A 13,529-nucleotide genomic window follows, 5' to 3' on the forward strand; every position below is an offset into this window, starting at 1 on the left:
GTAATCCCTGCCAACATTCTTTCGCCGGCTCGCCAATGGAAAACGAACTCCTTCCATGTCTCTGAACGAAGGTTTACTGCTCGCTGCCAGAACGTCTAAATTTGCAGCACTTTCTTCGGCTCCACCGTTAACGCTTGTTTTGGCTTTCTGTGCAGACGAGGTCTGTGCAACAATTTGCATGTTTCGGCGTGCAAATTTCTTTCTATTTGCCGGTGCATGGTTTGGATAGGTAAAGGTAAGGAAGCAGGTTTGGAAATATTTTCGGGACGGCTCCTACGACGAGGCTCAACTTTCCTCACTCAGTTTCTACTTTTTCACTGTTAATGAAGTGGGTGTAGCTCTTTGCTATGTCCTCAGGGTAAAACTTCACGCCACACGCGCGATTTGGCTGAGAGGTTTCGGTCGAGACACGCATTGGCACGGTACCATATATCTACACGAAGGCCGAAGTAACTTGAAGTGCGAGAAAAGCGCCTTGCCTTTAAGTTTGGTTTCCCCTGTAACCACCCGTGCAACCGGGCGCCGGCATAGTGCTCGCCTAACCATCTACAACTGGAGTGCGCACGCGCACGCAAGCACGCACGCGCGCAGACGCTAGCCGCACAACGGCAGGTGTATCCCTCAGAACGTGCTGACCTCAGCCACCCGGTGCTCCGCGCGGGAGCCGGGTGCGACTGCAGCGCCATCAATGCGGCATGGTGCGGCGGCGCCGGGAAACACTTCGAAGTTTTACAACTGACCTTGGTTCTATAAACGTTGGTTCAAAGGGCGTCTCCAGCCTGTACGGCGGTGCCGTAATCGAGGCACTCACGCGTTTGTTTGCGTAACTGAACCTAGATCGCGCCACCATACCATGGCTGGCCGTTTGTTTTTGACTGTATTTAAACCTGGCTTGTTTTTGGTCTGGGAAAAAATAATCGTTTCGTGAAACATAGTCCTTGCTCGACAAATATGGTCACGCAAGACACCGTTTGCTTGCGGCAATCGGCTAGTGTCGTCTGAGACAACCCCAAAGCCCCGCAGTGCTTTGCAGCTAGACCAACCGCAGTGCACGCAGTACCAACAGCAGTACACATCAGTACTTCTATGTTTACATGCACTTTCGTAACTTCCACTGTTTGTCCCACCATTCTTATTGCTTTAAAAAGAATGTGCCCTAAATTTAATCACAAATAGCTCATTCTGCAAGTTCATAAGCTCAGCTAAATTTGCGTTTGCTTTTGCTGGCCTCCGCCAATCGCAGAGCAGGCTGGTATGACATCATAGGTTCTGTTGTGGGAAATGAGCAAGTGGGTCGCATGGCCTGTCGCTTTTTTCATAATTATATAGCTTATTTTAGTGAAGTCTATGTTAAAACTGGTGTCAGTATGATTCTAACAAGGCCGTGTTTTGAATGAACCAAACTTGTGTTTTGTCTTTGTGGCTCCTTTAATAAATTTCGTTTTTGTGGAAAAACCGAACTGCACCTCTAGAAGAGTAAAAGAAATGTCAGTAACTGGGCACAGATATCATAGAAAGCAGTCCCTAAATGCCAGCGTGTGTACTGAAATCTAAAGGGCATTTCTAGGGTCTGCCAAGGGCTTATTTTTCAGTGAAGCCTTTTCTAGTTGTTTGACACAAATACCACGCACCACTGTAGGCCTGCTTTTGTTGAGCTTCTTTGGATAGAACAAATCTTATCCAACTTTCAGCTTTCCCTTGTCTACGTATAACTCTGCTCATGGCTGTGCTGTACGAGGAATTCACTACTATTCCCACATTCCCCATGACAGGCATGTATATATTGATAGAACTGTTTATCTTTTGCGATGGAATCTAGAGTAAAACAAGTTTCACCGCCTTTATGGATATCCGCTCTTACATGAACCATATCAAGTGAATGATTTTGTTCAACCGTGTTCATGCCCGTGCCAACGTGTGATGTGCTTGCAGAAGCATGCGGCGATCTAGTTTGCAGTGTATTTTGTGATGGTGTGCCTCCTGTGGCCCTGCCTTGCAGCATTCCCAAGAGGTGATTGTGTCCATCTTCAAGCTGAGGCCTGCAGACATGCACGTCTTGCTCAACAAGCTTGACCCCGAAAACCAGGTGGGTGAGCCCTTCCTGTGCTGGCACAGTGGGTACCTCTTCTTTCCCCCTTGAGCGCCGTTCTGCTCTCGCAGCAGTGGGCGTGCCCTCGTGGGGACTCCCTCTGTTCTTAGCTAGTGGCGGAAAGTGCAGAAGGTAGGACTGATTTGCTAGGTGCAGTAGTCTTGCAGTGAGTGAGCAGTGGGGATTGGGGTGGAGATTTGCACCTCTAATTGATCACATCATCAAGGCATCACTTGGTAGCAAAGTAAAATTTTAACGTTTCTAAGATGCTTACCTAGTCTTGTATTTGTCAGATAATTGAATTTTCCTTGGCAGATTTTTCTGAGAGTAGTGTACCTCAGGGTCCATGCACACCAAGCAATACTTGTAATCCTAGCAAAAAGAAAAAAAGTGCTGCACCTAGGAAATTAATCTGCATTGCTTTGTGTAATGTGCTGTGTCCTTGCACCCTGCCCTTTTTTTGCCATGCTACATTGATTTGTATCTGCGTCTGTTAGTTGTGGCTTCTGCTGTTATGTCTAGTTGTTAATTGCACGTGGTTGATTTTTTTTTTCCTTTGCAGACGTTGGCCATGAACCTGATTCAGTCGTACATGCGTGCCCGGAACGATGAGAGTGAGCTGCGGACACCCAGCCCAATCGCAACATACACCCACTCCCCGATAACCTCTACACCGAAGTAAGTGAAGCCCCTTGAAAGCGGTCCCCCCCCCCCCTATTTTTTTTTTTGCCAAGAAGTTTTTTTTTCGTGCACTTCTGGGGTGTAATGAAGGTCCTCTGCAAAGTACCCGCTGCCGTTCAAAGATACTCGTTTCAGAGTTCCTAACAGATGTGCGGGCTTCTTTCAAAACGAAACCATGCCGTAGGAGCGCCTCCTCAAGAGTTCACCCGCCGCGGTGGCTCAGTGGCTAAGGCGTTGCGCTGCTGAGCATGAGGTCGCGGGTTCGTTTCCCGGCCGCGGCGGCCGCTTTTCTGATGGAGGCGAAAAGCAAAAACGCCCGTGTGTTCGAGATTTCGGCGCACGTTAAAGATCCCCAGGTGGTCAAAATTAATCCGGAGCCCTCCACTACGGCGCGCCTCATCGCCTGCGTTGCGTCGGCGCGTTAAACACCACAATCAATCAATCAATCAAATCCTCAAGAGTTCAATCTCGAACTGTATGAATATCTCTCCTACTCCCCCTCCCCCTCTAGCCTCTACCCCCCTCCCTCGCTTTGGGTTGTATGCTGGTGACCTCCCTGCTGAGCTCAATATTGTCACAAAGCCAAAGACGACGCAGTTGTCTTCAAGGAAAACAAGTTTATTGGAACAAACTTGTGCTCCCCTAACAACTCAAAGAATACACAGGCAGCGAAGCAGCAGTCAGCATAGTGACGTGTGCAAGCGAGTGTCGGCGGGTCGAATACCGCGGCGTCTGCTGTGCAGGCTTTAGTTTTCGGCGCGAGTGTTTTCTCGAGCGGTCGATTTACACCCAGAACGTTGTAGATCAAAGAGGATTATTCTAGTTTAGTGACATTAGGGCGAAACGCTGTCCGTATCAGAATGAGATAACCTGTGCGTCATGAAAATAAAGAATGGAACACGCGCTTCGCTTGGGACACAGATAACAGAGCCAGGCACGGCCGGGCAGAAAAAACAAAACATAAACAAACCCAATGCATGGTTCGCGGCAATATCCCTAGTACACTTCCTTTCCTTTTCCTTTCCCTTGAACTGCAACGACGACGACAGTCTGTAGTTGTAGTTGTCAGTTTGTAATTGTATAATCTGTTATAAGGTTCCGCAGCTTAGTCACTGCGTAACAGACCTATTCGTACAGATGCACGCATCCATAATAGCTATCTCAAAATGCATCCCAGTGGTCAGAGTAATAAGTGACTGATCGTTACTGTATAAACCGGTATATGGGTCGAGTTTTTTTTCCAAAAATATCTGCAAAGTCACCCCTAGTCTTATATAGCGGTCATTGGCAGAACGTAAATGGTTGTCTGGCAACAATGTGCAAGCGTAGTCTGTCGCCATCGCCCTTTGTGTCGGACTGCTCTCTCGCACTATCAGGCCTTTATTTTCTTTTTGCTTTTCTCTAGTTTTTTGTCTTTTACTCGTCTTGTGTGTGTGCGTGTGTGCATTTCTGTACGTGTCTATTCCGAGATGAGTGGCCGAAGTCTACGCCAGTCCACTGCTGCGTTTAAGCTGAAGGCAATTGAGTCACCGAGCAGAATGAGGATGTGGCGGCGCAACGCCAGTGTGGCGTTTCGGAGAAAAGTGTGCGGTACTGGCGGAACCAGAAAGCTAAGCTGTGAGCGTGCAACCCCCGGAACAGATCGTTCCATGGACGTCAAGCGGTGCACCCCGAGTGGAGAACAAAGTGGCAGACTTCATTAGGGAACTAAGATCATGATCGCTGCCGGTTACAGTGGAGGCCATCCGCGGACTGGCTCCGCGAACTGTGCAATGAGTGGATAGTCGGCAACAACGAAAAGGCACCTACGGGCCGGCTGCGGAGACCATCCCTCGCGACTGTGTCAAGCTTGGTGTACTCCTCTTGGCAGTCGATGCCCGACGATATGGTTGCACAAGCGTTTAGGAAGGGCTCCATCAGCAACGCGCTCGACGGCACTGAAGATGAGTGAGAAGCAGTCATTCTCGGACGACTGACTTTGGCAGGCACAGTGAGTGGCAGTGACGGAGGGGCGTCGAAAATAAATATAGACAATGTGTGTGCGCTTCTGTGCCGAATTATTTTTTCTGTTAACTTTTCCCACTGTTACGAATCGGCCAGCGCCACGTGTTTTCCCGCATCAGCGAGCACGTGGGAATCGACCATGTGCGCCCGCGTGTCGGTGAATCGTACTTTCGTGTCTCGACATGCCGGGTCAGTCACCTCGCTTTGCAACGCGCCTCTGGCGGCTGCCAGCGACACGCCCAGGCATGCTTCATGACGTTCGCCACACCCTTCAGGCACCTGCGCGTCGGTGAGTCCCGCCTTGACCTCCCCGGCTCAGACGTTTCGCTATCGGCGCGATCAGCAGTTGATAGGGCGACCCCAGCAACTTTCAAGGACACTCTCTCCCCCCCCTCTAGGACGCCATGTGGGACGAACCCATGAATGACTCACGAACTATGGACAGAGTGTGTGTGTGTGTGTCTGTGATTTCGTGGCGTGTTACTCTTGGGGGCGTTTTTTTGGGTATAAATAGAAGCAGCACAAACGCTGAAAATCATTCCTGTCTGAGCAGCGAATCCATGCGGTCGCTCTGCTCGTGTCCTGTATTGTAACCTTGCCCGTCGGGGCATTGTATGTTTTTTTGGCTTCGGCTCACCTCTCGCCATGAAGTAAACAGTTACGTTATCCTACTGCTCTGGACTTCTTCACGGCTGCAACACCGGCTGGCCGCTCGCACCATACACGCTACCCATCGTATGTTGGAGGCCACGGAGAAAGGATCGGGTGCCCCCACCCGGTCGCAACAACTGGTGTCAGCGCTGGGATGACACGGTCACAACACCACGTGAAAGTAGAGGTTCGACCTATATACCGGGTTGACCTGTATTCCGGTGTATATGGTAACTGAAGCTCACTTCTAACAATTTTGGCTCACACACTCAAGCCTGTGGCTGCTAACAAATTATCCTAGGTGGCCAAACAATTTAACAACATAAGGGCTGGGCGGAAAAGTAGCTCTAAACCAGCACTACGTGTTTTTTAACTCAAAAGGGTTTTATTCCCGGTTACACTAAAATTTCGCTGATATCGTATCCGTCACGGAAGTGATGCCTATACAACGAAGCAAGTGGCCTGTAAAGGGTGCACCCCTGCACACAGGGTCTTCTTGCGTGGAAGCAACCTTTACTACTAAAGGGTACGTTATACTTAGGGCTGTTCATTTTGGGGTTTTATATTTTAGAAAGAAAGTGTTTTATGCCACGATACCCCAAGATTTCACTGACGACATATCCGTCATGGAAATGACGCCAGTACACCTTTGCCGAAGCGACCTGCCAGCAGCATGTCATTCGCCAAGCACACCCACAAGACAGCTGCCGACCCGTAAATCATGCTCAGCTGCAGATTTTGCTGCACATATCATTTACCTGTTTTACTAATTCCTATGACAGAGGAATCAACCTCAGCTTTTTTTTTTTTTTTTAATATCTGGGCTCACTGTTTCTGTTAAAATTGCAACTTTTGTTGAGGAGTATTTTTAATGCACCAGAATTATATTTAGTTGTCATAGTCGCTTTGAACTGCAAAACACTTGATTTGCACCTCACCAGTAATATAACTCGCTGAACCAGTTCGTGAACCGGTTCAAGCTCGCAAACTACCTAATTCGTGAATTCGTTTGGGTTGTGACTGAACTGGTACAAAATGAATTCACCGAACCTTGAACTGTAAACGAACCATTTTTTATTCCTGACACACTGTTTTTTAAGTGGAGTATGATAATGTTTCGGCCAACATTTTATTTATCGGGTAACCGGAGACTTGGCATATTTCTTTGTCCAAGAACATTCATGTCGCATTGCCAGCGTAGGAAAATCAGTTTTTGGTCAGTTGCCTGTTACATTTTGTGGCTACGTGGTCCATTATAAGCAGGCTATGCAGCTCGGCCTAGTCCAAGCACGGCATGCTCATTCATTGTCTGGCGTGCGTGCAGCAGTCGCCGTGCGGGGGGCAGCGGTGGGAGCCGGTCGAGCACGCCGCTGCAGCGCTCGCTGGAGGAGGAGGAGGACAATACAGAGAACATGAACCCGGAGGAGGTCTACAGCTCGCTGTTGAGGCGCACCACGGCACAGATCCACCGGCTGGCGCTGGAGCCCGGCCGCGGAGGGTCCGCAGAGCCCCCCGAGGCCTCGCGGGGGGCCGAGCTGTTGCTGCCGCCGCCGCTCGGAGGAGGAGGCCCCCGCCAGAGGCTGGCCGCCCAGAACTGGGAGGAGCCCTGCGCCGGCTATGGGCAGCAGCAGCAGCGCCTGGCTGGCAGCCGGGAGGCCTCGCCCATCAAGCGCATGGCCAGCTGGGAATACGTGAGTGGCGGGCCCCAACTCCGCCGGGCAGGAATGCCCGTTCGTACCAGATTTTGGCGCACGTTAAAGATCCCCAGGTGGTCAAAATTAATCTCGAGCCCTCCACTACGGCACGCCTCATCGCCTGCGTTGCGTTGGCACGTTAAACCCTACAATCAATCTCAACCTACCCCGCTGGGTTTTTAAGGCGAACACGATTGTTGTCCACTACAGAAAATGGCCACTGCTATAAAATAATAAAGAAAGATAAAAAAACGTGTTTGTATAGGAATCGTACGTACCACCAGGCTGCATCAGCACATTGCCAACAGTGGAACTGTAACAGCAGCATAGTTAGCCTAGTTTGAGTGGCGCTGACGTCATATAGCGTGACTGGGGCATGTGGGGCCACCCAAGCTGCAGGGAACTGACTGTGGTGGCGAGGGTGGCCAGTCAAAGGAAATGAAAGAGGTGCCAATGATGCAGCAAAAAAGAAGTGTTTGTGTGGTATTACCGAGGCAAGCCCTAATGCCTTCACCTTGAAGGCATGTAAGCAGACTTGCATGCCCCGAGGGAGGAGTCAGGTACCCTAAAGTGGCTGAGGGGAGCAGTCATTGAGAGCCGACCTTGTCTGGAGTTTGTTGAAGCTAGTGGGATTTGGTTTTTGTGAAAACACAAACACGGAGAAGGCAGCGTTGTCCCTCCCCTAGTGGTTTCATGCGTTGGTTAGGCCTCAGTGCAGAACCCATTGGCAACTTGGTGCTTGGCAATAGGAAAGCATTGGAGACAAAGGTGACAAATGCACATGATGCATACAGTAATAATTTTGAAGCCTGGCTGATTAGTGGGGTTTTAATGCTCCTGTAATCTAAGTCCTCGATATTTTTGTGAAAATTATGCAACCTTTACTCTCGTAGTAAACGCGTGTTTTACCCCCAAAACATCTGTGCATTTTCGGGGTGCGTTCATGACGCTAGGTAAGCATTTCTACTTTTTTTTTTCTTTTCCCAGTGCAGTTTCAACTTTATGTCCCCCTGCAGACGGTGGGAACAACTTTTCAAAGCTTATTCTGCAAATTTCACACCACTGCAAAACGAAGTCATGCAAATTTGTTTTAAATGCTCTGTCTGAAAGTCAGTTAAAAAGATCCGTTTAAAGAAAATGTGCCACAACCAGCTTTTCCTGTGCATTTGAAGCCACTCAAACCAGGAACAGAATTGTCTAAATTATCTCAAGCCTTTCTACGTGCAGAGTTACCTATGTGCAGCAAGCCGTAAGAGAGGTAATTGCAATGTGAGGGTGGTGCCAGCGGGCACCGGGAAAGGGTGCTACGTGCCAACATGATCATCATTGGAACTGAGAGAGGAGAGGGAGGTTAGGGTTGGTGACCAGGGAAAAGAGTTGGTCGGTCAGATGTGTCCACACCGGGTGAGTTGCTGATTGTTGAATAATGACAACAATACTGCAACTGTGTTCCAGAAAGCAATGCGGTGGTGGCTTAGATTCCATGAAATTCTGCTTTTGTCTGTGTTTTTATGAAAACAATTCCAAATTTTTAAAGCTGATGTAAAATATGTGTACATTATGCGAGTAAGTACAGTATTGCAAATCCCCTAGGTTCCAATAAAGGTTTACCAGGTTCAGCTGTAGTGTCACCAAGTGCAAAACAAAGGAGGCAGCGAGGAGAAAGTGAAATCAGCTGGCAACAGCACGTTCTGCTACGTGAATGGCAGCGTCTGTCGTGGACTTCAGTGGTGCACCTTTTGTTTGCAGGATGGAGAAACCGGTCTTCACCGGATCAGGCGAACGTCGCTAGATGGTGGTGTCGGCAAGAACGGTGCGTTCATTTCTGACCACCGGCATGCGCTTGTTTCTGAAGTGTGGTGGTGCTACTGCTCGCTGCCTGCCTTATTGCCGGCCTCCGCCTTGTCATGGCATGTGATGACTACATGGGACCCTAAGTTGCTTAGGTGTGCTTCTCGTTGGCTCTAGTAAGTGTGTGAAGCATATTGGGAAACACGTGGTGCCTACGTTTTTCTTTCATGATTACTTCGTCATTTTTATTTTATCCTCCTGATTTTGTGGGAAAGGGGTGTCTAAATCCTTGAGCGTGTGTGCGTGCATTGTGCGCATTTGTTTGAGTCAGGGGGCATCAGTACTTTCTCGCAAGTGCCTTCATTCAGGTGTTAAGGGGGACGCGGCTTTCAACTTCGGAAAAATGACCAAAACATCGTTTTTTTTTTAAGCCACATGCGGCTTCTGTGTTTCCTATTCTGTGCGTCTGCAAAGTTTTTTCGCTGAAAAGCATCGCAAAGTAGCATAAAAAAATACTTTCGTCAGGCGTGGCGACAAACTCTCAACGCAAAAGTGCGAAAAAACGGCAATTTTCGGAGCACTGTATCTCCACAACAGTGCCACCGGGCGCGCCCATTTTGATATCGTTAGATCCAGCCGAGCGATCGTCTTTCCGGTTCCGCTCGTCTCTTTTATCTTCCTTCATTCACAAACGCACAAATGGCAGAAAAGAAATGACGCACAAACAAAGCTAGAAATAGATGCTGAAGCGCTATTGGTTCTCCAGTCGGGACGCACTAAACAGACCCTCCTGATTGGGTGTCACGGCACAACGCAAGATGGCGGCCGCCTGAGCTGCGTAGCGTGGGCGGTTTGAGTTCATTTTCGCTGCTTCGCCCGGCCAAGTTTCTGTTCAGTCTGGTATTCAACACGGATTTTATCGCGATGGGAAGGCCTGCGATCACGAGCCAGATTACGGGAAGTTCTGTGGCTCGAAAGACTGAGGTCATCAAACGCTTCGTGGTGCGCGTGACTCTACCGTCGGCAGATCCCGGAGGGGGACACGGCGTGCGCGCTTGCGATAGCAGTTTGTGAAATGAACTTTTAGTCGGATTTGCAATGTTTACACGCTTAGTTATTTCTTTATTTTGACTGTGGGCTCGCTACGAGCCTTGGGAAAGAAACGGTCAATGCATCAGACGCTGCGGCGCACACGGCATAGCCGGTGCGCATTGGAACGTCACATGACTGCGCAATGGGTTAGGATTGAAAGCCAGTAGTTGTAATTAATTCCTGCAACGTTAGATTTAATCTTAAAAGCAACCTGACAAGCCATATCAGGGTTAATCAAAGTGTCGCGGTAAGTGTGCACTGCGATGCGCGCGAGCCATATTGCCTTTCTTGCGCAACGTTTCCCGTGCACTTCTAATAATCATGTAAACAGGTTTGAGTTAGGAATATAGGAATAAAAAGATGTTCTCTGCATTAAAAATTTACCTTACTGTCGCAGCATTTAACAGTGAATTTTTTAGGGAAATTATTGATACCAAGGTTAGGGCATACTGGCTGTGCTGTGAGAAATATTGGATGCTTTGAATGTCATAAGTAGTAAAAAAAATGCCCTTGCATTGCAGTTGGAGTTATGCATAATATTATACCAAGCTTCAAAGTAGCTCATTTGCATCCTTGTGGTATGCAACTTTTGGCAATGAACACCTGCACATATGAGTACTAAGTTGCTGCACCAGGCAAGATAATAAAACATAAGCCAAAAATTTTCAAATGTAAGTAAAAAAAATGCTTCGCTTGTTGCCATGGGGATAACACTGCAAAGGGAAGTTGTCCAGTGCGATACAGCCAACCAGCTAACCTACTTTGCATTGAAAGCCCATTGAAAGCCATCTCCCCCTCCATTTTGTCTTCAAACTGGGCTATGTACTCTTCACAGAGGAGCTGAAAATGATGTTTTGTGGAAAGAGAAAGGCTGTAAAAGGAACTCCACTTGCAAGGCATTGCCTTCCAGAAAGAAGCCCCATGTTCAAAAGGACATGAAAGGCTACAACCATGACTACTTTTAATGAGTAAAACCTATGTTGCAACTTCGGAACTTGTTTTCTCAAAACAGTTTTTTTTTCCACCTGTGTCGCTTGTACCAGGGATTTCTTCGTGACCGCTGGGTCTATTTTGATTGTTTCTTGCATTACATTCCTTGATGAACAGTTCAGGTCGTGACACTCTCGGTTTTTCAGATTTGTTTTTTGTGATATTTTTATTCAAATAGTCGTTCACAGTCGACATGCCTGTTGCACATTAACCTCTAAAGAAATGAAAACTAAAAAACATTGTATTGTAAAACAAAAAATCTAAAACTGTCACGACCTCGTCCATTCATTTGGGAATGCAAAGCACTTTGAAGAAGTTTTCTATCATGTTTTATAAGTCGCTTAAGCTCGGTGCAAGCAGAACAGAAAATTTAATAAATTAAAAAGTTCAAAATATTACTTTGAAATTTTTATGGTGTTATCACAGGAGCATTTCCAGTTGCTGTGCCAATTTTCATCAAAATCCGCAAGGAAATAAAGCAGTTGATTTTGAAAGCCACGTCCCCCCTTCCACCAGCTCCATAAGTGCAACTCCCCCAGCCATATGATTATGCAGAAACGAATTTGAGAAACTTGAGCAGCTATTGAAAACTCGCGATGGATGTTCTCTTCTATTTGTCTTTTCTTTTAAATGTTTCTGCACTGTTCTAGCCAAAAATATCAATAAAATTTCAGCTAAATTTTTTTTTTTCAAGACTCTCCACCTCCTAAAAGTCCTTGAAATCTGTCCCTGCTCATTAATGTTGCTACAGTTGAGCTGGCTTGATCAGCGTTATTGGTTTGTATTTTCTGTTGTCATTTCAGAACAAGACACCCTGAACAACATTTTCGCCATTCTCCAAAACCCCAACAGCAGGTGAGCATTATTGAGTTGAAAAAAAAATAAATAAATAAATAAAAAGGAGGGCGTTTTTGGCTTTCTCGGAGCATGGCAAAGCATGCTGTGTTTTAAATAAACTTCAAACATTTGAGAGGCCTAGCAAGGTGAAATGTTTGTGTTTGGCTGGCCAAATTTGTGCGTACAGCAAATGGTGTCTTCCCCAGGATGGAGCACCGGAAGCAAGCCCTTAGCGAGCTGATGCCCCTAACCAAGGATGGCTCAGCCGAGCTGTGGGAGGAAAACTTCCGCAATGTCCTCCGCTGCCTCGTCGAGAACCTCGAGGACCAGCTGGTGAGTGCTGGCCCCTGCACAGGGCTGCGCTCCACTACGGCACTTGGGGGCAGTGTCCACTGCGGACGTCAGCTGACTGGCTCCATTGTGTTATGGTGTCGGGCGTAGACGCAATGCGCAGGCACGTGCTATGCCGCAACCACAGACGAGGCTACCCCCAGTGAAGCAGAGGCTTCGATTTTTGTGTCCACTGTGGCTACCTTCCCGAGCAAAAATTCTGATGTCTGTATTAGTCTATTAGGTCTAACAGTGTGTATTAGTCTGGTAGGTCTATCAGAGCCAGTGGCATGTTCGAACACAGCAATGAAGCATGGCAGCACATTTTATTATCAGGGTACACAGTCAAATTCCTCCGGCTGACAGAAATCTGGCTGAACAATTTAATGATTCATAATTTCGTAACCTGATTTACGAACAAACGAATGAATTGCAATGTGAAGCCACAAAATAGTTGCAGCATGCAATCAACAAAGCTCAAGTCAAATCTGTATGGTCCAGCCATAGTTACACATTCGAGCGCATTAATGGCGTGATTGAACACCATTCCCAGTGTGATGTAACTTCAATACGGCATTCACCCCCTTCACAACGCGCAATCTCTTCATCGTGAGGCATTCCCTAGAGAATGAACAAAGGCGTCCGGAGCAGTGAGGTGACGGGTCAAAGATGGGTCGGGCGGCTGCCCGGATCATATTTGTCATTGTTATGCAGGCGCTAGGCATATCGCTAGCAGTTCTCGATGACGTGATGGACACATTTTCTGCGATGTCTGGCGTTCGTTACACAGCATGGCAGAAGGGGCAAATACGTCCGTGGCAGTGAGGTGATGGGTCCAGGATGGGTTGCACTGTGGCCTGTTTCATACTTGCCAAACTAATGCGGGCGCTGGATGTATCTTCAACACTTTTCGATGACACGATGCACAGGCATTTGATGTGAAGTAACGCTACAAGTGGCTTGTTTCTAGGCATCTTCTTCCCGAACGCACACATGCCACCCACATTTTGTTGTTGTCGCCTTATTGGCCACCCAACGAAGAGCATGCCATGGCGCTTGGCTCAACTTTGCTGCAGGCTTGCCAGCTTCGTTAGATTTCTTGTCCTCCTTGCAATGTTCTTGCGGCCTTGTAGGCGCAGCACTCTTGGCTCCCTCAGCTCTCTTCATTTCTGATAGCAGCGCATTTCTCAGGAACGAAAGTGAAAGAAAAATATTGACGTAACTTGCATCATAATTTTGGTCAGATATTTACGGAGATTTACCAGATAACAAACTTCATAATATTATACGAAATCAAAATTATTGCTTAGGGCCTTGATTTCAACCTTTTTTTTTTGTAATTTTTGGCAAAGAATAAAAATTTAGGAAAT

The 13,529-nt window shown here is 47.6% G+C and overlaps 1 protein-coding gene across 8 annotated transcripts in view; it reads left to right on the plus strand.

The window, feature by feature from the left end:
- LOC144178171 (CLIP-associating protein 1-B-like) overlaps positions 1-13,529 on the plus strand; it is a 208,316-nt gene that overhangs the window by 184,553 nt on the left and 10,234 nt on the right. For 7 of the 8 annotated variants that reach the window (XM_077705791.1, XM_077705786.1, XM_077705789.1 and 4 more), the window contains 6 exons: positions 2,000-2,086; positions 2,652-2,767; positions 6,750-7,116; positions 8,869-8,932; positions 11,796-11,847; positions 12,036-12,162. In XM_077705791.1, the coding sequence (XP_077561917.1) occupies positions 2,000-2,086; positions 2,652-2,767; positions 6,750-7,116; positions 8,869-8,932; positions 11,796-11,847; positions 12,036-12,162 (813 nt within the window). The remainder of the gene's footprint in view (positions 1-1,999; positions 2,087-2,651; positions 2,768-6,749; positions 7,117-8,868; positions 8,933-11,795; positions 11,848-12,035; positions 12,163-13,529) is intronic. The other variant, XM_077705787.1, reaches the window with a different exon arrangement.

This window comes from Haemaphysalis longicornis, unplaced genomic scaffold, assembly GCF_048455015.1.
Source record: "Haemaphysalis longicornis isolate Haplotype H1 unplaced genomic scaffold, Haemaphysalis longicornis Haplotype H1 scaffold_4, whole genome shotgun sequence".
Lineage (NCBI taxonomy): Eukaryota > Metazoa > Arthropoda > Arachnida > Ixodida > Ixodidae > Haemaphysalis > Haemaphysalis longicornis.